This window comes from Tenrec ecaudatus, chromosome 3 (assembly GCF_050624435.1).
Source record: "Tenrec ecaudatus isolate mTenEca1 chromosome 3, mTenEca1.hap1, whole genome shotgun sequence".
Taxonomy (NCBI): Eukaryota; Metazoa; Chordata; class Mammalia; order Afrosoricida; family Tenrecidae; genus Tenrec; species Tenrec ecaudatus.
In genome coordinates, this window is record NC_134532.1 from 217,510,497 (window position 1) to 217,536,197 (window position 25,701).

General features: G+C 61.9%; 1 protein-coding gene across 3 annotated transcripts in view; it reads right to left on the reverse strand.

Moving 5' to 3' along the window:
* Nucleotides 1-220: 220 nt before the first annotated feature.
* Nucleotides 221-25,701, reverse strand: part of CTBP1 (C-terminal binding protein 1) — a 37,714-nt gene continuing 12,233 nt past the window's right edge. The window contains exons 2-10 of one of the 3 annotated variants that reach the window (XM_075544576.1): nt 21,112-21,306; nt 18,280-18,434; nt 12,018-12,162; nt 9,888-10,094; nt 4,182-4,396; nt 2,799-2,929; nt 2,446-2,573; nt 2,095-2,212; nt 221-1,247 (exon numbers count right to left, since the gene is read on the reverse strand). In XM_075544576.1, the coding sequence (XP_075400691.1) occupies nt 1,061-1,247; nt 2,095-2,212; nt 2,446-2,573; nt 2,799-2,929; nt 4,182-4,396; nt 9,888-10,094; nt 12,018-12,162; nt 18,280-18,434; nt 21,112-21,118 (1,293 nt within the window). In that variant the 5' untranslated portion in view covers nt 21,119-21,306 and the 3' untranslated portion in view covers nt 221-1,060. The remainder of the gene's footprint in view (nt 1,248-2,094; nt 2,213-2,445; nt 2,574-2,798; nt 2,930-4,181; nt 4,397-9,887; nt 10,095-12,017; nt 12,163-18,279; nt 18,435-21,111; nt 21,307-25,701) is intronic. The other 2 variants (XM_075544575.1, XM_075544574.1) reach the window with 2 other exon arrangements.

Sequence of the window (25,701 nt, forward strand, 5' to 3'; positions counted from 1 at the left end):
CGTGCGTCACTCTGTGTGAAATGCGTGTGCGTGCAAGCACCTCAGTATCCACGGGTCCAAGAACCCTCAAACGCTAACCAGACACAGGGATGTGTGTGTGTGTGTGCGCGCGTGTGTGTGTGTGTATGGGCTGGGCCCTGTACCCCATCTGTCTGCCCACTGGGGGCACAGCAGGGTCCTTAGTCCCGGAGTTGTTAAGGCAGACGTGAAGCTCGCCAGCTCTTTCTGGGACTTTTATTTCTTTAAAATAATTCATACAAATGGTTACAGTCACAAACATGATTTTAACCAAAATATTGCTAGCCTACCACATCAGCAGGACGGCCTCGGCCAGGCGCTCGGGAGCGTAGCCGGCGGGTCGGCGTGGCCGGCCGGCATTGGCGCGCAGTGGGCGGTGGGGAAGCAGACCCTTCCTCAGAGATGCTTCGAGGCGCTGGCTTCACGTAGAATTGGAATCGGGCGGGTGGGAAGCAGAGGCGGGGGCGGGAGGGGGGCTCATGCCAAAATGGGGGGCAGGGGCTGGGGTACAGCCTTTCTTTAGTTTTTCTAAATTATTCTAAAAATAAGACAAGCAGGTAGAAAAAACAATGCACTGTGTGGCGTGGAAAGAAATCGGGAAGTATTCATTGTCCTGAGAAGTTTGCCGACTGCCTTGCTCCGGGGCCCGCTGCACACAGCAAAGGAGGCTGGGGCCTCGCCGCCGCCGCCGCCGCCCGCCCGCCCGCCCACCGGGGGCTCCGTGGTGTGGACACGTAAAGCAAACACGCCCTTCTCAATGTTCTAGAGACTGTACACAGACACGTACATTCGTGGATAATGAGCTACTGACTTCTCTTGCTTAACCAAGGACGCACGCAGGACACAGACAGAGAGCCAGTCCGGGGACGGGACGACTACGTGGGACGAGGAGGAGGCCCTGGCGCCACCGCCCGCTGCTCCTGCCCTCCTGTCGGGTCAGTCTCGGGCGCTGGGGCCTCCGCAGGCTGCTGGCCGCGCCTCTGCCCACGCCGGACCCAGGGCTGCACAGCCCTCCACCGGGCGGGGGCCAGCTCTGCTCGGGCTACAACTGGTCGCCAGTGTGGTCTCTATCCGCCTCGGGCTTGACGGTTTGGCCAGGAGAAGGGGCGTGGGGCGGGTGGGCCACGGGGGGCAGGCCGTGGGACAGGGACATGGCGCTGGGGACGATGCCTTCCACAGCGGCAGGCATGCCAGTGGGAGCTACGCTCACCACGCCCGGGGGGTACCTGCTAGGAGAGAGGAGGCACAGGTGAGGCCCTTCTCTGTGGCCATGGTGGGGACACTGGGTGGCACGGTCTTGGAGTGGGGGAGGGTCCTGCTCGGCCACGTGGTACAGACAGAGGGCTTGGGCTTGGTGGCAGGGGCCTGGGGAGTCAGTGGCTGAGCTGGGGGACACAGCGCCCTGCTCACAGCCTCCAGGTAATACTGAACAACCTGCACCCACGGAAACTAGAGAGAGCAGAGGCCAAAGGAACCCCACCCCCACCGCCTGACCTTGTCTCCCTCCCATGGGCCCTCGGTAGGCAGAGGTGGGGACTGTGTTGCGGTGGCCCAGCCTCCACCCCAGTCATACCCTCCCCTCTAGCTCGGCCAGGCCTCCATGGGAGCTGCTGCACACCCCGCAAGCTACCCCCACCCTGCTGTCTGCTCCCTTCCATGGGCCCTCCATTCCCGCAGGAGGCCAAGCCAGCAGGGTCCATGGATAAGGTGACCAGATGTCCCGATTTTAATAAATTTTCCCGCGTCCAGCGGTGATCTTTGGAAAGAATGCACGACAAGCGAGGGTCTACGGTTTCCGGCTGCCATGTGGCTATTTCGCCAGGAGATGAGTTTTATCAATGGTGTCCCGCTTTACCAGTGTTAAAATCTGGTCACCTTACCCATGGAGAAAAATGGCAGCGCCCCAGGGTGCCCTGGGGTCACACAGCATCGAGCAACCCAGCCAGGGTTCCTACCCAGACCCTCCAAGGGAACAGCCGTGCACCGGACTGGGGATGCCCACCACAACCCCAGCAGTTGGGCACAGGCCCTCAGAGGCCGGGGGTCCCCACAGGACAGGCGTGCTCTGCTTCTCACCTGTAGGCCGCCCCGTTGAGCTCGGGGTGCACCACGGCGGGATCCATGCTGGCCCAGTGGGTGGCGGCCGTCAGGTGGTCTTTGTTCACGCAGTTCTTCAGGCTGTCGGGGATCCGGCCTGGAGGGCAGCATGGAGGGGGCGCAGCAGTTACCCGGGCCCTGGGGCCGCTCCCAGCTCTACGTCCCTCACCAGGGCCAGCACAGTGCTCACAGGATGCGGTCATTCCCAAGGCTGCCCTACACACCTGTGGAAGCCCTCCAGCCCTCCCAGGGCCCACCTGAGATGCCCTCCACACCTCCCCCTGCACCCCTGACCTGTGATGGCCCCCCACATCTCCCCTGACCCCTGACCTGTGATGGCCCTCCGGATCTCTCGGGCCGCCTCTTCCCGCATCTCAATGGAGGCCTGCTCACTGTACCAGGCGGCGTGGGGTGTGCAGATCAGGTTTGGTGCGTCCTTCAGGGGGCCCTGGCTGAAGCTGGGACAGGACATGACGTGGTCAGAGCGGCTACAGTGCCACGGCCCGAGTGGTTGGAGGATGGGCTGTCCGCAGCCTGGGCATTGTCCCGGGCAGGGCCTGCTCCCCACGGGCAGCCAAGGGTCCTCCCCCAGCAGCAGTGGGGCTGCCCGTAGGGGAGGTGAGGGAAGGGGCTCCCAAGGCACCTGTCCACCAGGTGGGGCACAGAGCCCCCCCCGCCCGCACCTGAAGGGCTCCGACTCATGCACGTCCAGCGCCGCGCCGCGTATCCGCCCCTCCTTCAGGGCCTGCGCCAGTGCCTTCTCGTCCACCAGGCCGCCCCGCGCCGTGTTCACCAGGAAGGCCCCTTGTCTCATCTAGAAAACACCGTGTGGAGCTGGGCTCAGCCAGGCCGACGGAGGCAGAGGAGCAGGTGGCACCCGGTCCGGGGCGGGAGCTGGGTGTCCTCCCACGGTCACTGTGTGGCCCTGCCTCTGTCCTTCACTGGCCTGGTCACTGACCCCATCAGGTCAGCCTGGGCACCTCTGCTTCTCAGCCTCCTGGGGGTGGGGGTGAGGGTGGGGAAGTCTTGCCTGCAGGGACTCCGGTAGAGGCCCTGTTCCCACACATCCTGGCAACTTTCTCTTGGACAGAGAGCACTTCTGCGTCCCCACATCCACTCCAGGACGTCAGCCACGTCCGTGCGGGGATGGCAATGAGTCCCCATCAACTCTGCCCTACTGTGGCCGCATCCCCCAATGCCTGGGCACAGCATCGCCTGAGCAGGGTCCACGCCACACCCCGTCTGCTATGAGGGCCACGGAGCCCACCCTGCAGTCCCTGCAGAATGTAGGGGCAGTCTCCCTGCTGCGTCTTCCCTGAAGCCTGCAAGGGCCAGAGGCAAACATGATGGGCCCTTGCACACACCACGCATGAGCGTGTGGGCACACACGTGTGGGCACATACAACATGCAAGACAGGCATGCAGTTGCAATGTGTCGCCCCTGCACGCGCACATGGTCAGGTATGCACATCTGTGCACATTTACGTGTCTACACACCAGCATGCATTCACAAGGGCATGTGGTGATCACGCCAGCTAGGAGAGGCCACCGAGCTCTGCTGGCAGGTCTTAACTCTGACGTGGGCTCAGCTGCTGAACCGGGCACCCGACCTGCTGCCCTTGACATGGCTCATCAGGTGTTCTCTGCTCAAGGGCAGAGCTTCAGGGAGGGCCAGGCCAGTCCACCCTCCGTTGCCACTCTGGACGCCAGGGGGCAGCAGAGACCTGGGTGCTGCGGGCCAGCAGGCTCTGGTGGCAAAGGGGAATCTTGCCTCCCCGGGGTTCAGGGAGTGGATCCACGGCTCCCTACCTTGCACAGGCCCTCCTCCCAGCCTGAATGGAAGGGCCAGGGAAGGGGCAGGGAGACCTGTCTGCACCCCTCTGGTCGGGACAGCCCTACTGCCCAGGCTCCAGTTCTTTATCCACACCACAGACACTGTACGCTGGGCCCCACATGGGCTCTGCAGACTGGGCATGGCCCCCCCCCCTCAGGGGAGGAGGGGGGTGCGAGCCCTGAGGCTGGGCTGGGAGGAGGGGAGCCCGGGGGAGGGGAGCGGCTGCACCCACCTGCTTGACGGTGAAGTCGTTGACGAGGTGGTGGTTGTGCTCGTTGAGGCCGCAGTGCAGGCTGACGCAGTCGCTGTGGAACAGCAAGTCCTGCAGGGTGCTCACCCGCTGCAGTCCCAGAGCACGCTCGATGCCATCCGAGAGGTATGGGTCGTAGAAGAGCACATTGAAGCCGAAGGCCTTGGCCCGCAGGGCCACCGCCTGCCCCACGCGACCTGCGGGCCCGGGCACGGTCACCACACAGCCCGCGCACAGCTGCCCGCCTGCTGTCCCGCAGCCCGTGTGGGGACCGTGGGACCACACCCCCTGCCAGGGAAAGGGCCTCCCAGAACTGTCGGAGGTGCTGGCTGTGACGCCAAGGCTGGCCACTGTGAGGGCCAGCGTCACCCGAGCTCAGCTTGAACCAGTCTTGGACACATCCGCAGCACAGGAGGGGTCCAGGCCAGCAGCCACCCTGCAGCTGGTCACACACAGGGCCCCCGGGAGAAGGAGGAAGGCGGGGGTGGCTGTCCTGAGAGTGGGGACTCTGACGGGCACAGCCCAGCCCACTGCATGTTGGCAGGGGCTGGAGACAACTGAGAACAGGTGGGCAAAGGCCTGCCCCACGCAACACGTGGCCACTCAGGCAGATGAATCTATCGTGTGCTGGGCAGGAGACTGGCCAGTGTAGGCCCCCGGAGGAGGTCACACTGGTCAGAGACCTGACCGTGACCTTGACACTGACGGGAGAAAGAGGGGCAGTAAGTGAGCCCCAGGAGCATGGGCTGGGGGTGTGGGCAGAAGAGGACATGGCCTGAAGACAGAGAACTTGTGGCCACTCTACTGGGGACTGGTTAGGAGGAGCCTGCTACCCAGTGGGAAGACTGGAGGATGCCAGGTTGGTGGGGGGGGCGGAGTGGAAGACACCCCAGCCTCTGCTCAATCCCAGGCTACCTGCTGGGACGGGATGGGAGATGGAGGACAGGGCAGGTGTCAGGGGGCGCTGGGCTCTAGCCAGCAGCATAGGGAGACTGTGAGGCTCCCAGTGAGAGCGCAGGAGGCCTTGGTGCCCAGACAGGTGAGGGTGACAAGGTCAAGCCCTGCGAGAGCACATGGAGGCAGGGAGTTGGCCTGGCGCGGGGTCCCCGTGCTCCCACTGGCCCAGGTGCAGTTGCCAGCTGCTCATGGAGGCTGCAGGGCAGCCGTGGACTCAGCAGGGGGGTCAGGACACGCAGGTCACCGTAGTCCAGTGGTAACTCCTGTCCGATAGGGACGCCTGCGCTGACTGCAGGAGCAGCAAGCCCTCTCTAGTAGGAGGAAGGGAAGCCAACAAGCTACGGCCGGTGGGCTTTACAGGAGCAAGGAGAGGCCCGCCCACCGCCTGATGGTGCCGAGGGCGAGATGATCTGGACCCGGGAGGCCTGCCACGAGGCGGGACGACACGCTGGCTGCAGCCACGGCCTCAGACCCCACAGAAGTGGTGAGGGTCGCTCAGAGTCTGGCAGCGTGTCCTGCGGCACACAGAGTGGCGGTGTGTCGGGGCCGACTCACCCTGACAGGACAAGCACTGCAGGCTGCGAGTCGCTGGGGAGGCTCTGTGAAGGACGGAGATGGGGTCCCCTCTGAGCCACAGAGAGGCCCTGTACTCCAAGATGCTGAGCAAGTCCTGCTGCCGCCTGCCTGGCACTAGAGAACCCACAGGGGATGAAGGGACAGGCCACCAAGGCCAACTCCACCCTGTCACCTCAGAGACCTGACCGAGGAGAGGTGACTTCTGGGGACAGGGATCAGTCCGTGTTTGCATCCGATACGCAGGCAGCAGGACACGAAGAAGACGTGTGTGAAGAAGTGAGCAATCTGAACTCTTAAAACCACGGCGACCGAGACACAAGAACAAGAGAGAGGCAGAGTCTCAGAGGAGCCGGGGCAGCGGTGCTCAACCTGGGGGTCGCGACCCCTCTGGGGGTCGAACAACCCTTTCATGGGGGCTGCCCAGTTCATCACAGTAGCAAAACGACGGTGATGAAGTAGCAACGAAAATAATTTTGTGGTTGGGGGGGGGGGGGTCACCACCACAGGAGGAACTGTATGAAAGGGCCGCAGCAATAGGAAGGTTGAGAATTAACAATTCTGAACGACTTGCAAATACGTTCAGGAAATTATAGCAACTGTGGAAAAGGTGAGGAATCCCAGCAAAGACAAGGGAAGGCTCGAAAAGAGTCGGACAGAAATTCCAGAAGTGAAAAAAAGTCACACGTGAAATGAAAACTCAGCGGGAGGGTCCAGCAAAGAAGACCAGTGAACTGGAAGGCGACAGGGCGGCAGAAACGATGCGAGCTGAAGTGGGACAAAGAGAAGGGTCAGCAACCACACCGACGAACAAGAAGGGGCAAGAACAGAAACGAGTACCAAGAAACTGCAAGAACCCCAAAGGACGTGCGGCAGGGCCTGAGTCACCAGGGGAGAGAAACGCAAAAAACTAATAGCCGAGAGGCTTCCAAAGACACCACGCCGTGGGTCCCAAGAAGCCAGGAAGACCCCAAAACGCGCGCCAGGCGTGCATGCCGCAGACTAGAGACTGAAGGTCAAATGCAATGCTGTCATCTTGGACGCAGCAGGAAAAGGGTGCAAGACGCCAGACGCTGTCAGCAGGAATGACGGCCAGTGTCTCGTCGCAAACAGTGGAAGTGGGGGGAGGGGGGGCCGTGACAGAAGGGGTCCGTTTCAAGCACTGAAAGACTAAGTGGAACTGGAACAGACGGAGAATTAAACACATCATCAAATAAACAAAACCTGTCACTAGAGGGCAGACTTTATCCCACCAGGCTTTTCCGTAACTGCCGGACACCCAGCTGGTCAGGGTAGCACGGGTCTAGACAAGGCCGCATTTCCAGACAAACAGGCCCCAGGTCACCGTAACGGAGACGACACTCGCTGGGAGCCTGGATCGGAGGAAGAATAACGGAGTGCCACCAAAGGTGCACATCGCAAAACACCACCACAGGACGACACCCTAACAGACGACTAATGCTACAGGCAATGCACACACGGTTGCTGTACGATGAACATTGCCAGCCCAGAAGAAGGGCCGTGGTGGCGAGTTAGACAGGCGCGGAGCTGCTGACCACAAGGTGTGAGTTTCCCGCCCAGCAGCTGCCCAGAGGGAAAAGATGAGTGTTTCCTGTGCTGTATCCCAGTGTCTTACAATGTTACCTTTGGTCCATGGAGCCAGTGTTTCCTGTGCTGTATCCCAGTGTCTTACAATGTTGCCTTTGGTCCATGGAGCCAGTGTTTCCTGTGCTGTATCCCAGTGTCTTACAATGTTGCCTTTGGTCCATGGAGCCAGTGTTTCCTGTGCTGTATCCCAGTGTCATACAATGTTGCTGCCTTTGGTCCATGGAGCCAGTGTTTCCTGTGCTATATCCCAGTGTCTTACAATGTTGCCTTTGGTCCATGGAGCCTCGTTTCCCACCTCCAGGACTGCTTTAGCACCACTGGTTCCTGATCCTAGGTGGCCCTGACATGGTTGACTGTCAACTAATTCTTTGTGGTACAGGGACCGTGTATCTGTTCCATCTCCTTCTGATGTTGCTTGTACCGTTCAGTCTTTTAACCACCCCAAACCAAACTCACTGCTGCGCCCGGTGGCTCTAGAGGGCAGGGGAGAACTGCCCCTGTGGACTTCCGAGACCACTGCTCTCACCTTTCACGGGAAGGTAGTTGTAAAGCTACCGACCTTGAGGACAGGGCCCCACCTGTAACCACGACGCCACTGTAGAATATTTAATCAGAGACGTGAATTGTTTCTTCGGGGTTTCAGCTCGGGATGTGCTGAGTTTGTGCTTTGGTTTCAGCTTTGCACATTTCACCACGATGCCCTCCTCCTGTCTTCTTGGGCTTCCTTTTGAAACTCTGGGTTAGCTCTTCCACCTCATCCACTTTAGCGACTCTACGTTCAAGAGCAAGTTTCAGAGTGTCTGCTGAGCAACGGTACAACAAGCTGACAGGTAAGTGGTCACGAAGAGACAAATAAAAGCGAGGGTGAGAGAGTTTACAAAAAGGAACCAAAGAAATTCTGGAGCTGAGAAGTACAGACAGTGAAATGAAAACACACTGAAAGCCTTCAACAGCCAAATGAGGAGTGGCCGGCTTAGAGATAAAATCATTGGAAGCAACCCACACGAGGAGCAGAAAGGAAGAATTTAAATCAATTAATTAATCAACAACAGAGCCTGCGGGCCTGTAGAACAGGCTCAAACACACCAATATACGCTTTATGGGAAGCGCAGTAGAGCTTGGGAAGCTATTTAAAGACACGATGGCTACAAATGTCACAACACTGCTGTAAGGCGTGAATTCACACATCCAAATCGACACGCCCCGAGTAAGAAACCCCACATCCACATCCAGACGCGCGCACTCTAGTTAGACGGTCGAAACCCGAGGACCAAACGAGCTTTGAAAGCAGCGAGAGAGGGGACTTCCTCCCGAAGAGTCTCATGACGTTTGTGAGAAAACCGAACGAAAGATCATGGAATTTTTCTATGAACTTTTTGAAGCCCCTTCTTTCTATACGGAGTCCCCCGTCAGAAACCAGACGGGCCAGAAGGCTGCATGCAGAATGTGACATCCACAGCACTGGAGAAAATACACCCACTGCCATGGAGGCCGCCGCAACTCAGAGGGTGCCCAAGGCTGTCAGTCCTCACAGGAACCCACAGCCGCAGGCTCCCTCCCGCCCACGGAGCCGACGGCAGGTCTGGACTGCCGACCTAGTCTATGTCCTAAGACGATGCTGCAGCAGCAAAGGCAAAACGAAGCTATTTCCAGATAAACCACTGCAGCTAGGAAATTCACCACCACAGACCTTCCCTTCAAGAAAAGCGCAAGGGCATCTGTCGGGTGATGAAGACCCCAGATGGTATCTACGAGCCTCGAGAGATCACGAACGCGGCAAGAACTGTATCCTAGAGATGCAGGTAAGACAGCGCCACGCTACGCTCGGTTTAGCTCATAATTCCTCCGCCTTTGACAACCCCAAAGGCAAAGAAAGGCATGCAAGGCTGTCAATCTATGGGGCGGCCACGCGCTGGACGAGACACCCTGTGGAGGCAGCCGTGGGAAAGGGTGGAGATGGCACAGGAGTAGCGCGCGTGAACACCTAGGAAGCCATGCTGCTGGTATTCAGACCGGACTGTCACAGTCTCCAGGAGATGGCTGACCTCTGACATCCTGGGTGTCCGCCGCCATTCGTGGGCCCGGGAAGATGCTTAGCACCGAGCAGGCCCTTGGAGAGTGAACGAATGACTGCACAGGAAGGAGTGAACACCCTCCTGGCCAGCCAGGAGCAGTGGGGGTGGCTCCTGGGAATTGGCCACGGGAGACCAAGTGGACACTGACTCTGGGCTGAGTTCTTCCTGCAGTGGGGCCAACCCAGACTTTGGACTTGGCTGGGGTGGGGAGTGTATGGGAGGGTATGTGTTGCTGCCAGCAGGCACATGAGCCCTTGGCTGCAGGTCTGTGTGCCTGGGGTTCCTGAAGGCGGGAGGGGTGAGGGTGGGGAGTGGTCAGCTGCCCTCACCCTGGCGCTGTCCGTCCCACGTCTCGTCTGGGCAGTCAGCCAGCTCAGAGCAGGCACAACCAAGGATGACAGCCTCATCTTCTGCCCTGCACATGTGCCGGAACACGGTGGCCACAGCCACCGGGGCCCAGGCCCGGCAAACGCACCTAGTCCAATGATGCCCAAGGTCTCCCCGCGGATCCTGGCAGCTCCGGAAGCCACTTCCCGGATCTGCTCAACGCTCTGGACGCGCGTGCCTTCCCGCAGCGCCTGGTGCAGCCACGTGGTTCGCCGGTACAGGTTCAGGATGTGGCACAGGGTCGAGTCAGCAGTCTCCTCCACGGAGGCGGCTGGCACGTTGCAGACAGCAATGCCTGTGCGGGGAAGGGTGCACGCGGCAGGTGACCTGCGTGCCTCCCGCTGTGCACACAGGGGCCTGGCAGGCATCTGTTGGGGTGCAGTGGGCAGACCTGGGAGCTACACACTCATGTGCATTAGAGGGCACATGCTGGTGGCCAGCATGTCCCCTCTCCTCTCCTGACCCCCATAGCAGGGCACAGGCTTCAGCCCACACGTGCTCACTCTTCTTCCAGGGCCACTTTGTCCTGCACACAGGAGTGGACAGGCACACCCAGGGGAAGAGGAAGCATGTCCCCTGCCCTGGGTGTGTCCTGTAGGGCCGGCTTCAGGAGGCACTCGCCCAAGAAGCCTCAGCTAGACCTCGGGAGCCACCCACCCTGCTCCGGCTAGTACTGCCTGACCTGGAAGAGACTGCGTGACTACAGCCCAGGCCCACACGTGCTGCGATGATGGGGTCCTGCTTGCTGGGCCCAGTTTGAGCCTAGAGTCAGCACCCCACGCTGCCAGTCTGGTGGCCTGCCCGGCCCCTCCCTCACCCTCGGCCCTCCAGGCTGTACTCAGTGCAGGCGAAATCCCGTGGCCTTTCTCCTCCACCCTCAGCCCGGTGTCCCGTTCCTGCTGCAGCCCCTCACTGCCCTTGCCCATCTCCCTCTCACTGGCCCCGCTCTGTGTGGACGGTGCCACTCATACTGCCTGTTGGTGGTCTCCCTGAGAAGTGGCAGGTTGCTCTGTTCCTGGGTGGACAATGAGGACTGACCCAGGGGGGCAGGGTGTGGCAGAGTAGGGGGTCTGGCACAGGGCAGGGACCTAACACGAAGAGGACTTGATTGGGTATGACCCCAAGGAGGTGGGGCCTGACTGATGGGGCAGGGTCTGACCCAGAGGGGGTACAGCCTGACCCTGAGGAGGTGGAGCCTGACAGAGGGGCAGAGCCTCACCGCAAGGAGAAGGGATTGATATAGGTAGAGTCTGACACAGAGGAGGCAGGTCCACCCTAGAGGCTCAGGGTTCTGAAATGGAGGGGCTGTACCTGCCAGAGGGGGTGGTGTCTGGCATAGAGGGAGCAGGGTCTGACATAGGAGGTAGGGGCTGACTGGGGGACAAGGGGTCTGAGGTGGAGGGGCAGGGCAGAGGCTGCCCTCACTTCAAGAAACATCTGGCTTCCTCACAAAGCGCAGCGTGGGGGCCCGGGCCTGGCAGCATGGGGTGATACCACGGGAGCGAGAACAGCGTTGGCAGGGGAACACCAAGAGCTCAAGGCAGTCCTGGGCTGGGGACAGGGTGTCCCCAATGGACACCCCCCCGCAGGTGATGTCAGGCAGGCGACCAGGGGTGGTTGGCAGAGGAAAGGGTTGGGGGTGAGGGGTGTTGGCTGCCGCACAGCTGTGCACCCCATGTACACGGCTCCATGGACTCTCTAGCCCCGGAAGCCGTGTCCTGGAGGAACTGCAGAACTGGGGTGGATGCAGCTTCCCCACCACAGGCGCTGGGACAGGAAAGTGAGTGACATCCCCGACTGAGCTGGGCGTGCACCGGGGGTGAGGAGGGCATACAGAGCACCCGCAGGGAGCACAGCGGCCCTGCTTCCCCAAAAGCTGACCTCGGCACGTGCCTGTGTGTGCATGTGCATGCTAAGTGAATGTGCATATATCTGTGTGTGCCCGTGTGCGCACACATGTGCCTGCACCCGTGTGTAAGCGTGCACCCGCATGTACACCGCGTAACCGAACATGCTTGTGTTGCTGTGAAGGCTCTGGCAGGTCCCCCACCCCTCGAGCCCCCAGGCCCGCTCGGTGCTGGCTGGAAAGTGGGCCTGGCCCTGTGACATGGAAGGGAATCACGCGGAGGGGCCAGCCCCCACCTCGGTCACAGCAAAGAGCACCCCCATGGCGTCCCGGACGGCCGGGTGCAGAGAAGCCCCCAGAAGGCCCTCCTACCTAGGTCCCCTGCCGACTTGATGTCGATGTTGTCGAAGCCGCTGCCGATGCGCACGATGATGCGGAGAGCTTTGAACTTCTCCAGGTCCTCCCGGGTCAGCGTGATGGTGTGGTACATCAGGGCCCCCACGGCCTCGTTCAGGACCTGCGCCAGGGACAAGCATGGCGTCAGGGCGGCCCCATCCTGGGGCGCCTCCAGGTCCGTGGCTCTCTCAGCTGGGTGGAGGGCAGGGGCCTGCTGCCTGGCCCCCCAAACCAGCCCAGGTGCCGGGAGATGACATGCGGGTCCTGGGGCAAGGCCTTGGGTGCCCCGGGGAGGTGCTGCCGGGACCCTGGAGAGGCCACACAGAAACCAGAACCAGGGAGAGGTTGCCAAGACCCCAGGAAGAGAGCCCTACCCCCCAAGCCCCTGGTGGCAGGGATCCTTAGGGCCACAGCAGCCCCTTCACCAACCAGCCTGGGGGGGGGGGGTTGGGTGGAGGGGAGGGGCAGTGGCAGCAGGTGGGTGGGAAGCCGGAACACATCGCACTCCGAGTCAGCAGCAGTAGGACTTGTACCCTGCCCCGGACTCCGGGCCCAGACCTTGCCCTGGGCCACCCCTCCTGTCCGGTGCCTCTCACCACAGTGGAGGCAGCACACAGCCCAACTGCCGCATGAATCAAGCCAAGGCCCAGGGAAGGTGCAGGTTAGTGACACTGAGCTCTGGCTGCCTCAAGTCCCCGGCCCGGCAGTCTGCACGAGGAGGGTGCTCCTCAGGGGACAGGGCCCAGAGTTCGTGCTGCAGGGACGCCCACTGTGGGAAGGTGCCAACTCACCGTGACCCCGTCCAGAACAGAATGCAGCCCAGCCTGGCCCTGTGCTGCCCTCACCACGGTTCCCACGCTGGAGTCCCTGGTGGCAGCCACCGTGTCCAGGGCCTTCCTCTTCTTGCTGCCCGTCCACTTCACCCCAAAGGGCCTGCTTCTCCAGGGACGGGGTGATGCCGACACCACGGTCCAAGTGTGGCCGTCCCTGCCTCTCAGGAGCACTCTGCCTGTACTTCTCCCAAGACAGACCGGTTTGTCCTCTTGGCAGCCGGCCACACTCTGCCGTCTCCTCCAGCACCGTCACCCACCCAGATACATCGGTTCTCCTTCGGACTCGTATTCAGTGTCAACTGGCACAAGCGTCGGAGGTCACTGAAGACCCCACAGCCTGGATCACGTGCGCCTCAGCCCTCAAGGGGACAGCCTTGCTTTTCAACCTCTCAGCAAGGCCTTGTGTCGTGGATTTGCCCGACGCCCCTTGTCTTCCGGTGCAGGAGTACTGACCAGGGACCCAAGTGAGGTGACCTCCTTGACAATTCCAATCCTCTGCACTGGCCTGCGTGTCGCGGGGGGGAGGGGGAGGGCGATGTCACCGGTAGGGTGACCCAAGGTGCAGTTTCAGCAGAGCTTCCAGACTCGGGACAGAGATGACCCGGAGGAATGTTAGGTAAACTGGGGGACACACGCATGGTGATGCTCCATGCAACCACCACAAAGGGTGCTGGGCGAGAAGGCGGGACCCAAGGCGCCCGAGACACGCATGATTTCTACCAGCTACAAAGCCACTCAGGGGCCGTTCTCATGTGGGACCTAACCAGCCCGGAATGCTTCTGCCGCAGCTCCCACTGGGAAAGAGGAGTGAAACCAGCCCTGCGTGGAGGGTGCTCGTCGTATCTCACAGGCTGCACGGCGCTGCACACGGGCAGCGCCACGGCAGGTGACAACACGCAGCCCCGGGACGCCGAATGCTCTCACGGCGGCGCATGGCAGTGCCAACACTCTGAAAAGCCGGCCACAGCCACCGTGCTCTGAGGTAGGAGCAGAAGTCAAACACAGACAGGAGCACTGCTGGGGACAGCTCCTGCCGGACAGTCCAGCTGAAGACTCAGAGAGCAGAGGCTGTGCTGGGGCGGGGCCACACAGCATGAGTGACGCGCACCCAGAGGGCTCCTCCTCCACCCGCGGGGGCCAGATGTAAGGTGCATGAGTCTTGGCTTCCATGGGTGCGTTCTTCGTCTCCGGGGACACGCTGACTCCCTGCCTTCTGCACGTCAGGTTTTCTGCACACACAACCGCATGAGGCGGTCTCACGTCGGAGATCATCTATCTTCCCCTCCGCCAGCCACTCCTACCAACTTCTCCGGGTCTGGTTTCCGGCGTGGAGCGTGCCTCTCCGAAACGAGGCACAACGGGCTCAATTCCTCCCTGACCTGGGACCCAGACCCACGTACGGGCGGGGCTTCTGAACAGGCTCCAAACTCGAGCACCCATGGGAACGTGTCCTCCTCCGGCACCTCCCGGGGCCCTTTCTCCTCTGACCCTCGACCCTCCTGTTGCCTCCGTCTCTGTTCTCGGCAGGGTTCCTCGGGACATTTCACTCTCCTTGAATTCGAGGAGTTTCCATGGAGCCCTCCCATCTGGGCCGCGGACCATCTCCTGCACTGCAGCACGCACGACCTCTCCACCAGGGTACGTGCTAGACAAGCCTGCTGGGGTTCCCCTGCTGCCACTTGGCCAGACCTGCTTCCTGCCGGCCAAGCCCCCGTCGGTCCTCCACCTGTCACCGCGTCACTCCGAGAGCACCACGCCCACTGAACCATGGGAGGTCTGCTCGACACGGCATAATTCCCACACGTGGACAGCCAGCCCCCTTCTGCTTGTGCCCTCGCTGGCGGGCACCTGGGTGGTCTCCAGGCTGGGTTACCACAGAAGGGGGCTGCTCCAGGTGCCCCAAGCGCTGACGTGGGTCCTGTTGCCCAGACTGACTGCTGCTCCCTTTGCATGGACACTCGGCTCCTCCCGCCCCCGGCCCCCACTGAGGGCACTGCCAGTACTTGGTCTCCCGAAGAGCCAGCGAGATGGGACATGGGTACCGCTCCTGCCTGTCCCAGCAACCCCTCAGCAAGCCATTCCTATTGGACTGTTTGCTCTTTCGTCGGGTTCTAAGACTTCCTCGTAGACTCGAGACTCCGGTGCTTGGTCAAGTTGGCACTTGGTCTCCAAGTGCTGCCGCCCAGGAGTTGCCCATCTTTCCGCCCTCCGGCGAGGTGCGCTGTGGCAGAGTGGATGTGTCTGGTTTGGATACAGTACCACTCTGACGCCGTTTCCTGTCAGGAACTGTGTATCCGAGGGCTGGGTGCGCCTTAGAGCAGCGTGGGTGGGGCGTCCAGGTCTCTGAAGGTGTGACCGTTTCCAGTTGACTTCTGAGGCCCCTGGCCGTGAGCGGCAGGCCTGCGGGTCCTGCGGCTGGTCCAGCGCCGCTTCCGGAACAGGCTACCGCTCTCTCCTCCACTGCATGCTTTTACTGTTGCAAACCATCTGTCGAAACCCAGGTGGGCGTACAGAAGAGGGGGGCTATTTCTGGGCTCTCTTCTACTCCTCTGCAGCCAATGCCACGCTCGCATCATGTCCCTGCAGGCAGCGGGTCCGCTCTGGCCCATGGTGATCCCAGAGGACAGGACTCACCTTGCTGCTGAGGGTCAAAGAGCACGGCCTCTGGTGTGAATCACAACGCCACACAGAGAGGGCAGAGAGCCTCATCCCTGGGCCAAGAGATGGCACCACAGGGACCGAGCCAAGGTGCTGCCTGTCGAGGGCTTCGCTGCACACAGAGCCAAGCACCGGGAAGGAAAACAACCCTGGGAGAGCCTGCAGCAGGAGTGCTCCAGGAAGGGCTACACCTCGGGCGGGTGCCAGGAGAGCTGGAGCACTTTTGGAAAAGGAAGACGGACGAACGAGCGCCTTGGGATTAAGGTGCTGGCCAAGGAGGAGAGCCCGCCCAGCATGAGCATGTCCACGTCGGAGCAGGTGCATCAGAACCCTCCTGAGCAGCAAGGGCGGCGGGACGCGGGCTTGTGAGCTCTGGTTCTCTCGTTGCCCGTCGGCACCATTCCTGGAGGAGGACACCACGCGCGGTGAAGTCAGAAGGTCCCAGAAAAGAGGAGGATGCTACAACAGGATGGGCGGCACAGTGGTTGCAGCACCGGGCGTAACCACGCCAACCGAGGGCCAGCCAGTGTTTTGTCCCGTGGTTTTGAGAGTTTTCAGAAGCGTAGCTATGATGCGTCTCGGTGCGGGTTTCTTCCGTTTGGGGCTCGCTCACCCTCAGAAATCTGTAGGCTTGTCTCTTGAAAAATTGGGGGGTAGGAAGGAGTGGGTGGCTGGTACTTCTTCAGGTACTTTCCGGTCCTTCTGGCACACACCTACCCGATCTCTGGTGACCCTGAAGGCCCCCTCAGGCATTCTGTGGCTCGGTCTCTCCAACTGCTGATGTCCCTTGACCCCCGAGCTCGATCACTGCCCTTGCAGTGAGCTGCTGCGTTCTGCTGCGGCACTGAGTTCTGTCTCCGGTCTTGTGTCTTTACTGCCCGCCCGTCTCTGCAGAGGCTTTCCGGCCGTTCCTGGTGTTCCGGGAGCACGCCGTCCTTGCTTGCTGCCTGGAAACCCGTCTACCTCTTTGGCACCTCAAGGTTGGCACCTGTGGACTGGCTCTGGTCTCCACTCCGAGGTCTTCCTGGTCCCTGCCATGAGAACTGTGACCTTGGAGCATAATTTCCCGGGACACGGATTTTACTGGGCCTTCTGCTTTAGCTGCTTTGCCACGGCCCGGGGCAGGGGGGCGGGGGACAGCGGAGGGACACATTGCCCGTAACAGCTTCTTCTGGGTATCTCGTTACCCCGCATTTGCTTGCGACAGTTGAAAGGTCCACTCTCTGAGCCTTCACAAGGGATGCCTGGCCGTCAGGAGCGAGTGATGCTGGCTGTGGTGGGATGGGGGTGGGGGTCTGTGAGTCAGCGTGGCTGGGCCACAAGGCTCAGCGTTGGCAGGTAAGGAACACTGCAGGCTGTCTCTATTGCTGCATGAGGCCGGTTTCCATGCCATGACCTGGCCTCTAGAATCTCCCCGTGTCAGGAAGTAGACGCCCAGGTTCCCCATGTGACCTTCGATGAGAACTGAGGAGAGGGTCCTTGTCACTGGTGAGGGGGTGACGGTCTCACTGTCCCTGGACTGTTGTCAGAGAGCCCAACAGGAGGAAAGGGCAGCATGAGGCCCCTGCCTGGGTGGGTGAGGTCCGGGCCCACACCCAACCCTGGCCCGTGCTCAGCACTGACCCTGTGGAAGGGCCTCATCTCAGGACAGCAGAAGCCACCTGACACCACACAAGTTGGGAAACATGTGCCTTGTTCTACTTGGGGGCCAGGTGGCCCGCTCAGCCTGGCTGCCCTGTGGGGTGATGGAGTCTGCCTGAGGTTACCGGCACCACGCTGTGGACGCAGGCACTGTCTGAACGTGCTGCCGGCGTCTCCCAGCGCTGCCTCTCAGGTGCCAAGGCTGAGGGTGGAGGCCACAGGGAAGCCCGCGGCACTCACCACTGCGTCTACTCGGGCCGGGCCGGGCCCCGCCAGGCTGGAGTGCTGCTCATCCACCGCTCCGCTTTCCGGGAGCTCTCAGTGCCCCTTGTGGAATACACGTCTCAGTCCCGTTCCTACTCCCCAGTCCATGCCGGATCTTCCAACACCCGGGCATCTGGGGATCTGCTTCTGTTGGCTGTGGTTTCTGCTGCCTGTTACGCAGATGCCCCTTGGCTGTGTGGTGGATGCTGCCCCTGGGAACCATGTATAAGAGGGACTGCCTGCACACAGGACTTTCCATCTGCCAGGGTGCAGGGACCCAGGGTGGCCTGGGCCCAATGCCAGCTTGGCACAGGTGTTGGTTAACTAGCTGGGGAGGGGACGGTGAGAGCATGCTGGTCTCTCTCAAAGTGCCTTGGCCGTCTCATCCTGAGCCAGCCACACCCTCTCAGATGGGGACCACCTCGGACACCCCCCAACCCAAAGCCCAGCTCAACCCCTCAGGCCCCTCCCGCAGGAGGAGAAACAGGCCCAGACCCTGGCCTCCCTCGAGTCCAGCTCTCTCGGCACTTTTCCTTTCTAAAGTCAGTGCAGCGGGCAGCACTGACACGGGAAAGCAGCAGTCGGCAGCACAGGAGAGCCCCAGGAGAGCCCCTGGCCGCTCAGATGCTGAGGGCCTTCGGCACCAAGCTCCCAGGGCAGGGTCGGGGTGGAAGGCCATGGCTCGGCCCGCCCCAGGCAGCGAGCAGTGCTAACCAGGGGACGAGCAGCACAGCCCTGCCAACTTCGCCCTGCATAGCAGGCAGGGAGGGAGGGTCCACTCTCTGGGGGAAGAAGCCTGGCTGCAGGGAACGGGGCGCAGGCCCAGGCCGGGGCAATCTCACCTTCTCGTGGATCTCCTGGGTGGACTGGGCATCACAGAAGGCCACAGTAGCCACGTCCTTCAGGATGGGCATCTCCACGGTGCAGTCTCGGCCGTCCAGAAGTGCCACCAGGGGCCGTGGGTGCAGGGGCCCGTTCATGATCGGGGGTCGGACGCCTGCAATGACAGGATGGGCCACTCAGCCCCAGTGCAGCCCTGCACTGCTGCCGCCCACCTGGCCCATGAGCTGACCTCCGGATGGTGGTCTCTGACTGCGTGAATTACAGGACGGTGGTGGGCGGTCCTACAGCCAGACCCCTGTCCTCCAAGGGGAAGCAGGCCAGGCTGATGGGCTAGGGTTGTGGGCTGTGGAGAAGGGTGGGGGGTCTGGCACTGGGCGGCCTCAAGGGGCTGCAAGGGCACAGCGCTGACATCCTTTCTGCCACGAGCCTGGATCTGACAGTGACGGCGCATTCTGCCCACAGACTGGGGAGTCTGAGATGATGACGGGCAGGAAAGGGTTCCAGCAGCCCCTCGGCAGCGGCAGAGCCTCTCACAAACCCTCCCAGGGTCCCACGCCCAGGTCAGTGAGGGCAGGGACAACAGTCCGCTGGTCCCGGGGCCCCTACAGCCTGTGTGCTCCCAGAGGGGCAGCCACCATCCACCTTCCTCGGTGCTGCTGTGCTGTGGGGCCGCCCAGCCTCCAGCGCAGCTTCTAGGCACAGACCCCAGGCAAGGCGGGCGGTGCACTTCCAGATACCCTAAGGGTCCCAGCCCCGGGCCTGTAGTCAGAGTCAGGGAGCAGCCCACAGCAGTAAGCGGCCGGAGCCCTGGGCTCCAACGGCAAGGTCGGCAGCTCAAGCCCCCCAGCTGCTGCAGTGGGGTGGGTGAGACTGACCACCCAGCAAGGACTCCAAGAGGAGACTCTACGCAGGGTCACAGGGAGCCAGCACTGACTGAGGACGGGGAGGGAGGGGGGGAAGGGGTAGGGGGAGGTCTGCGAGCATCTCGGGCCAGGTCCCCTGTATCCAAGGCCAGAGGGGACAGCAGCAAGCAGGACACAGGGCAAATGGAGAGCCTCGTTGTCCTGGCCACAGCTCAGGACCAGGGGAGGGGACAGGAAGGCACCTCTCTACTGCCGCATGCAAGACCCGACACCCCAGATCCGATGGAAGCAACCCCTGTCACTCTGACTACCACATGTCCCAGTGAGCAGGAAGGTGCTCGGAGACCCCCTCCCCCCATGCACACATGCTGGCAAGACGCTGCTGAGAGGCCCTGATGCCGGGCCACCCCACAACCAGCAAGCTCCTGTGCAATGGGACCCCAGATCCCACCCACGCTGCCCGCGGCTTTATGAGGGCAGAGCTCTGGGTTCCAGGTGGCACTGCAGTGTTGGGCTGATGAGGTCCCCGATGGAGACAGGAGCCCCCCAGGTGCAGCGTGCTGTGGCTGGGCCGCTAATCCGGAGGTCAGCAGCTGGAGCCCACCAGCCGCTAAGAAGGAGAGAGATATGGATGTTCTATTCCCGGGACCTGAGGGACAAGCCTACCCCATCCTCCAGGGTTGCCGCAAGCCGGCATTGACTCGGTGGCACTGAGTTTGGTTTGGGGTTTGGAGACCCGCCTGGGGACAGGTGGAAGCATGGCCCTAATGGGCACGTGCCCTGCCTGAGGGCGGGCAAAGCCCCGAGCGGAGACGACTTCTGCTGCCCAAAGGGCGGTGCCCCAAGGCACCTGTCTGGAGGTCAGCCCCTGCCACCCACTGCCTCCTGCCCACCCATCACAGTTGCCCCAGATACCTGCTAGGCCAAGAGGGCATGGAGCCACCCTCAGGGTGGACTCTGGGTCACATCTCAGCCAGGTGACCAGCCTCCTCAGCAGCTAGCTGCCTGCCTGGGGCCAGTCCTTGCTACCTCACTGCAGCCTGGCGGCCTCCCTCCCCACATTCTCAGCCGCTGAGCGCATGGACAAACAGAGGACAAGATAACAGAGACCAGGACCCGCCATCATACCCCCAACTATGCCTGCAGTGGAGACCCACGCCCACCCTCCCCCTCGGCCAACTGAGCCTGCAGCCTGGCCCTTACCAGCACTGCCTCCAAAGGACCCAATGTCCCCCACCCCCTCCCCAACTATGCCTTTAGCCTGGCCAGAGCCTGTGGACCCCGGACTCAGTCCACTGGTCTTAGCTCAGCCCCGCCCCGCCCTCTCCCAGGACAAGGAGTCTCCTGACAGAAGCACACGGGCAGCTGCTGGCTGCCTGCCCAGGCCACAGGCGGTGGGGCCCCCAGCTCTTCCCATGCAGACTTGTTATCAGAAGGACCAGTAGTCTCTGAAGAAGGACATCACACTTCATACAGTGTGTGTGTGTGTGTGTGTGTGTGTTGTGGGGGGATGCAAAACAAGAAGACCCTTGGTGGGATGGACTGACTGTGGCTGCAGCAGTGGGTTATCTCGGGGGAACCGTGTGACAGGCGGCGTCCCCAGCCCCAACTGTTGTACTCAGGATGTGGTCCCTGTGAGCGGGACACACTCACTCAGCCAGATGTCACTGCCAGGTTGCTCTCGCACACATGCACACACTGGGGAAGGGCCCGGGGAGCCCTCACTGACAGCTAAGACTCTCCCCAGCCGGCCTTCCACCCCTCACAGGGCTCCCAAGAGAAGGGCCCATTGTACAGGCTTGGTCAGCAGCCCCATTGGATGTCCCAAGGGGCAGCACCCTTGGGAAAGCAGCCCTGGGCGAGAGTGACCGCTGGCCTCAGGCTGGGCAGTGCTGCCCTGGGCCGGGCTCTCCAGGACACGTGGCTGCACCGTGGGCAGCCAGGCTCCGTCCGCTCCCCAGCACCAACCTGCCATTTCCTACAATGTGCTCGGCTTCCGCGACCATGAATTCGACCTTCCAAACGCTCTGTCCTCCGGGCTCCCGGGCACCACAGCGTCCTGTCACTGGCTCCTGAGCTCCATGTCCTTACTTGTCCTCGAACCAAAGCTCTTACGCCTCTGATCCGCCGCACCCGTGACGCCGGGACGGGGTCACACTTTGACTAAAAATCAAGCACAAGAGACACATTAAAACACCACCGGGGTCTGCACAGAGAACTCGCAAACACAAATTCACTCACTGTGCCCGCCAGCCTGTCTGGTCGAGGCCCCTTTGCCATACCACGGTGGCAGCAGTGACCACCCCGGCTACTGGCCGCCAGGCTGCCTGGCCTCGGACCTACCTGGAACTCGGGGCCTGGCCCAGCGGGGAGTGACCACAGGCACGCAGTCAGGGCTGCGGTGCAGGGGCACACTCCCCCTGGGTTCACGGCCCTAAGACCCCCATCATCACGTCCAGGTAAATGCAAACGGGCTGTCCCGCAAGGCCGGGACCGCCCTCGGCCCCTCGGCCGCACACACCAGACCCCCATGAGAACGGCAGACGCCAGCTCTGCCGTGCAGCCAGGGCTGTGAGCTCCTCCAGGTGACAGCCCTCCTGGACCTGGGTTCTAACTTGGCTGGGCCACAGCCGCACAGGGATTGCTATGCAAAAAGAGTGTCCAACCATCCGATGGGATGGGTCCGTCTGGGTTCCAGCTCGGGGCCGGCCACTTCCTGACACTGAAATTGCTTTGACGAGCAGCCCCTCAAGACAGGATGAACCGCTGTCCAAAAGGTAGGAGGGTCACACCTGCCACCAGCGCTGCACTGCGGGAGAAAGGCGTGGGCAACCCTGCCTGGGAGGGATCTTGGGCAGTCAGAATCGGCCACCAGGCAGGCAGAGGGTCTGGCTTACGTGAGGGGCGGCCTCTAAGAGCCCCGGGCAAATGGAAGGAGAAGACAGCTATTACTGTCCTATGACAGTCCCAGCAGACGCCAAGGGAGAGAGGAGCCCCCTTAAAGAGACTGCGGTCAGAACCACGGCAGGGGCAGCAGCCGCTGCCACAGCAAAGAGCTGAGCGCCTTCGGGCAGAGGCAGAGTGGAAACAGCACCCCAGCAACAGAGGCTGGGGGCCACATGGATGGAGACGGGAGGGGGCTGGGGGGCTGTGTGGGTGGAGGCTAGAGCAGGGCCCGGGAGTGCTGCGTGGCCCTGTGATGAATCGCCAGGCATCAGGGAAAGGAAAGTTCCCGGGCAGGTTGGGAGGCGGGTGTCTGTGGGACCCCTGATAGGCTGTGCAGACCTGGTTCTCATCCTCAACAGCCCCAGTCACCCCGTGCACATGCACGCAGACTCGGCCCAGGTGGGCTGTGGTTGCCCGGGGGTGGGGTGTGGTGGGGAACTATTTAAACACAGAAGGACGTGGGGCCCAAGGCCTGTGTGCAAGCACATACATGTTGCTTCCCATTGCCTGGAGCCCAGCAGGAGGTCAGCGCAGGACGGGAAGCAGGAAACAGGTAGGGCTACATGTGCCCCCGCTCTTGGGTCCCTCACCGGACCCTGCCGACTCACGCTCAGACAAGGGCTGAGGCTGCCCCGTGGGCACAGAGAGGTCATCTGCTTCCACCCGGTACAAGAGCCCGTGGGTGGTGATAGCACCTGCTCAACCACCCACCCCCTAGCCCAGGGCTGCGGGGCCCAGGGACCTCAGAGAACCGGGCGCCGACCCTCTGTCCTGCAGCCTCATGTGTCCTGTAAGCCAAGACCCAGCACACACTGCCATCCCCCCTGTGTCTCCACCCCAAGGAGCTGAGGTGGGGGAGTCAGTGGAGTCCCCCCAGGTGACTCTAGGTAGACACCAGCCCCTTGGAGAGGTCCAAGTCTCCAACAGCCTCGCCCAGAGGGTTGCAGGCTCTCAGAAACGCACTGCCGCTCCTGCCCTTGCTGACAGGCCAGAGCAGAAAGGGGGCCCCATAGGGCTGACCTCCCCCCCCCCCACAGACATGTCCCCTCTGGACTGTGAAGCAGGGGGGAGTCTGGAGGAGTTGCAGACTGCCCTGCCCATACACGCCCTGCTCTTCCCTGACCCTGTTCCCCACCCTCTGGCCCTGCAGATGGCATCTGCCCAGGCCAAGCCTTACCAAGGGAGGGCATGGACCCTCCTGGGCCCTCCTCCTGGGGGCACACTGCTCTTGTGTGGTCCAGCACCTGGCCTCTGGCTGGTGATCCCTTCCTCTTGGGCACGCCCTGCACACTGCCCGCCTCGGGCCGCAGTCTAGCACAGGGCCGAACCCGCCCATGGGCAGCAGACACCAGGCAGAGGGTGTGGCCCTGGACACGCAGAGCTCTGCCGAAGGCGGGAATTACAAACACACAGGATGAGACAGCAAGGGCTCTGGGGAGCAGGCCCCGACACAGATGGCCCAAGGAGCCCAGCATCCCTGAAATGGCCCTCTAAGGACCAGGCCCTCTGTGCCTGGCACCTGGTACAGTCTTCTCTGTCCAGTCTCGGACAGTGGAGGGGTACTCAGGTGGTCCTTTGGCAGGGCAACAGCACCATCCAGGCCCAAGGGTGGCAGCCACAGCTCGGCTTGGCACACCCACCTGGCACGTAAACACGCTCACGTGCACCTCTCATGCACACCAGTCCCCACCACACACACTCCTCAGAGCTCCTGAACGAACCTCAGCCAGAAAATTTAGGAGCAGCAGCAGCATGCGGATGTCAGCCAGACCTCAAGGACCAGAGCCCAGTGACCACACCCAGAGAACATTCCAGGTCCCCAGGACCTCCCCTTGGGCCAGGAGCCTTCACTGGCCAGCCCTCCAGGAGAGGAAGGGACGAGGTCTATGCTGACACAGTGGGGACAGGTGGGCCTGTTCTGCCAGCCTCTGGGCCTGTCCCTCACTGCCATGCCGTACAGGCCCAGGCCCACCCCCCGCAGCATCAGGAGCCAGTGAGAACAGAATGTGTTAGGTACGCATGCCTCCATGGCCAAGAGCCACACGCCCACTGCCAAGGAACGTACACTGACTGCAGGTCACGGTCCCACTCTCACACTGGAGCAGAACCCATGGCCTCCACGGCAGAGGCAGGGCTTCCAGGGGCCACCCAATCCAAATGTCCCCCCTGTCCCGCCCTGCCCACCTGGCACTTGCTGACAGACACAGCACCCAACCCGGTAGGCACGGGTCCCGTGCCAGATGTCAACTCAAACCCATGCCACCCAAGGAGGCAAGAGGTGTGGGGGCACGTCAGAGACCCAGAAGCCTGGAGGGGGAGGGATGTGGGCGGCAGGTGGGCGTTCAGCCTGACCCACCAGCTACCTGTGGTGCTGCCGCATGCCACCCAGCAGGCCTGCGGGCCCCAACACTGCAGGCTCCACACCCCACCCTCGCCAGGTCCCGACAGGCCACACTCAGATTGACTGTGTTTCCTGACGGCCCTCCAGAGTAGCCCAGGAAGGGGTCCCGGGCACTGGGGACTTCCAGGATGGGGCTAGAGCCTGCCACCCTACCTTGTATCTTCCTCCTTACATTGCAGGGGCGCAGGATGCGGGCTCTCACCTGTACATGGCCCCCACCACGGCTCATGGCGCCAATGACCCAGGCTGAGGCCTGTGCTCATTCACACCATGCTGATGTGGGGCAATCAATGCCATTCTGGCACCAGCCAGCTATGTCCCCACAGCCAGATGATCGTGATCCAGACCCCTGGACGGTCCATCACCCTCACCCCTGCTTTCCAGTGACCACCGCTGGGTCCTCTGTGAAAAGTGCCCCAAAACAAAACTAACAGCTTTGCCAACAAAAACCCCTGCCCCAGGTGGTCTGAGAGGGTTAGTGCTACTTGTGTGGGCAGTAGGTGGAGAGGCCCTGTCTGCTGAGAGTGTGGCCATGTGTGGGCAGGGTAGAAGACGACCTCACTGGGGGGCCAGTCGGGCCTCAGGATCAGAGGGGGATTTGAGAGAGACCACTCGGTGACACAAGGACAGGCCACTGTCCTGACACCTACATTAGGAGTAGCTGGGGTGGCCCGGCAAGTTAAGGAGGGGACTCTGCAAGGTGGGAGATCAGGGCCTGGCCACCTCCATGCTGGTCACTGGCGGATGAGAAGGATCATGTGAGGGATGAGGTTTCCAGGGGTCAGAGGCTCCTTTGGGGACACCTAGGGACGGGCCAAGGTATCTGCGCTCTGCAGAAGCCCAAAGGGCGAACAAGTGGAGCCCTCTGGGGAGGCCCCAAACAAGGTTCCTGTGCGGCTAGGCCACAGCTTCCCAAATGTAATGGGCTGACTGTCCCAATTACGGGAAAAAAAGGGGGGGGCGACTCAGCACCTCCTTGGCCATGAGAAATGTTTGCCCTACAGCCCACCATCCCGCACAGTGGGTAGCTTGTCTGCTTCTGCGGTCTCCCAGATCACCCCAGCATCCCCTAGGGGTGCTGTTGCCCCCGCTGGGACACACCGGACTAGACCCTGGCCTCAGGGGAATCGTCAGAAAGGGCACCGGCCTCTGGCTGTGCAAGGCCACCTTGGGCTCAAGGCCACACAGAGAAGACCCCCTGCCCCAGCACC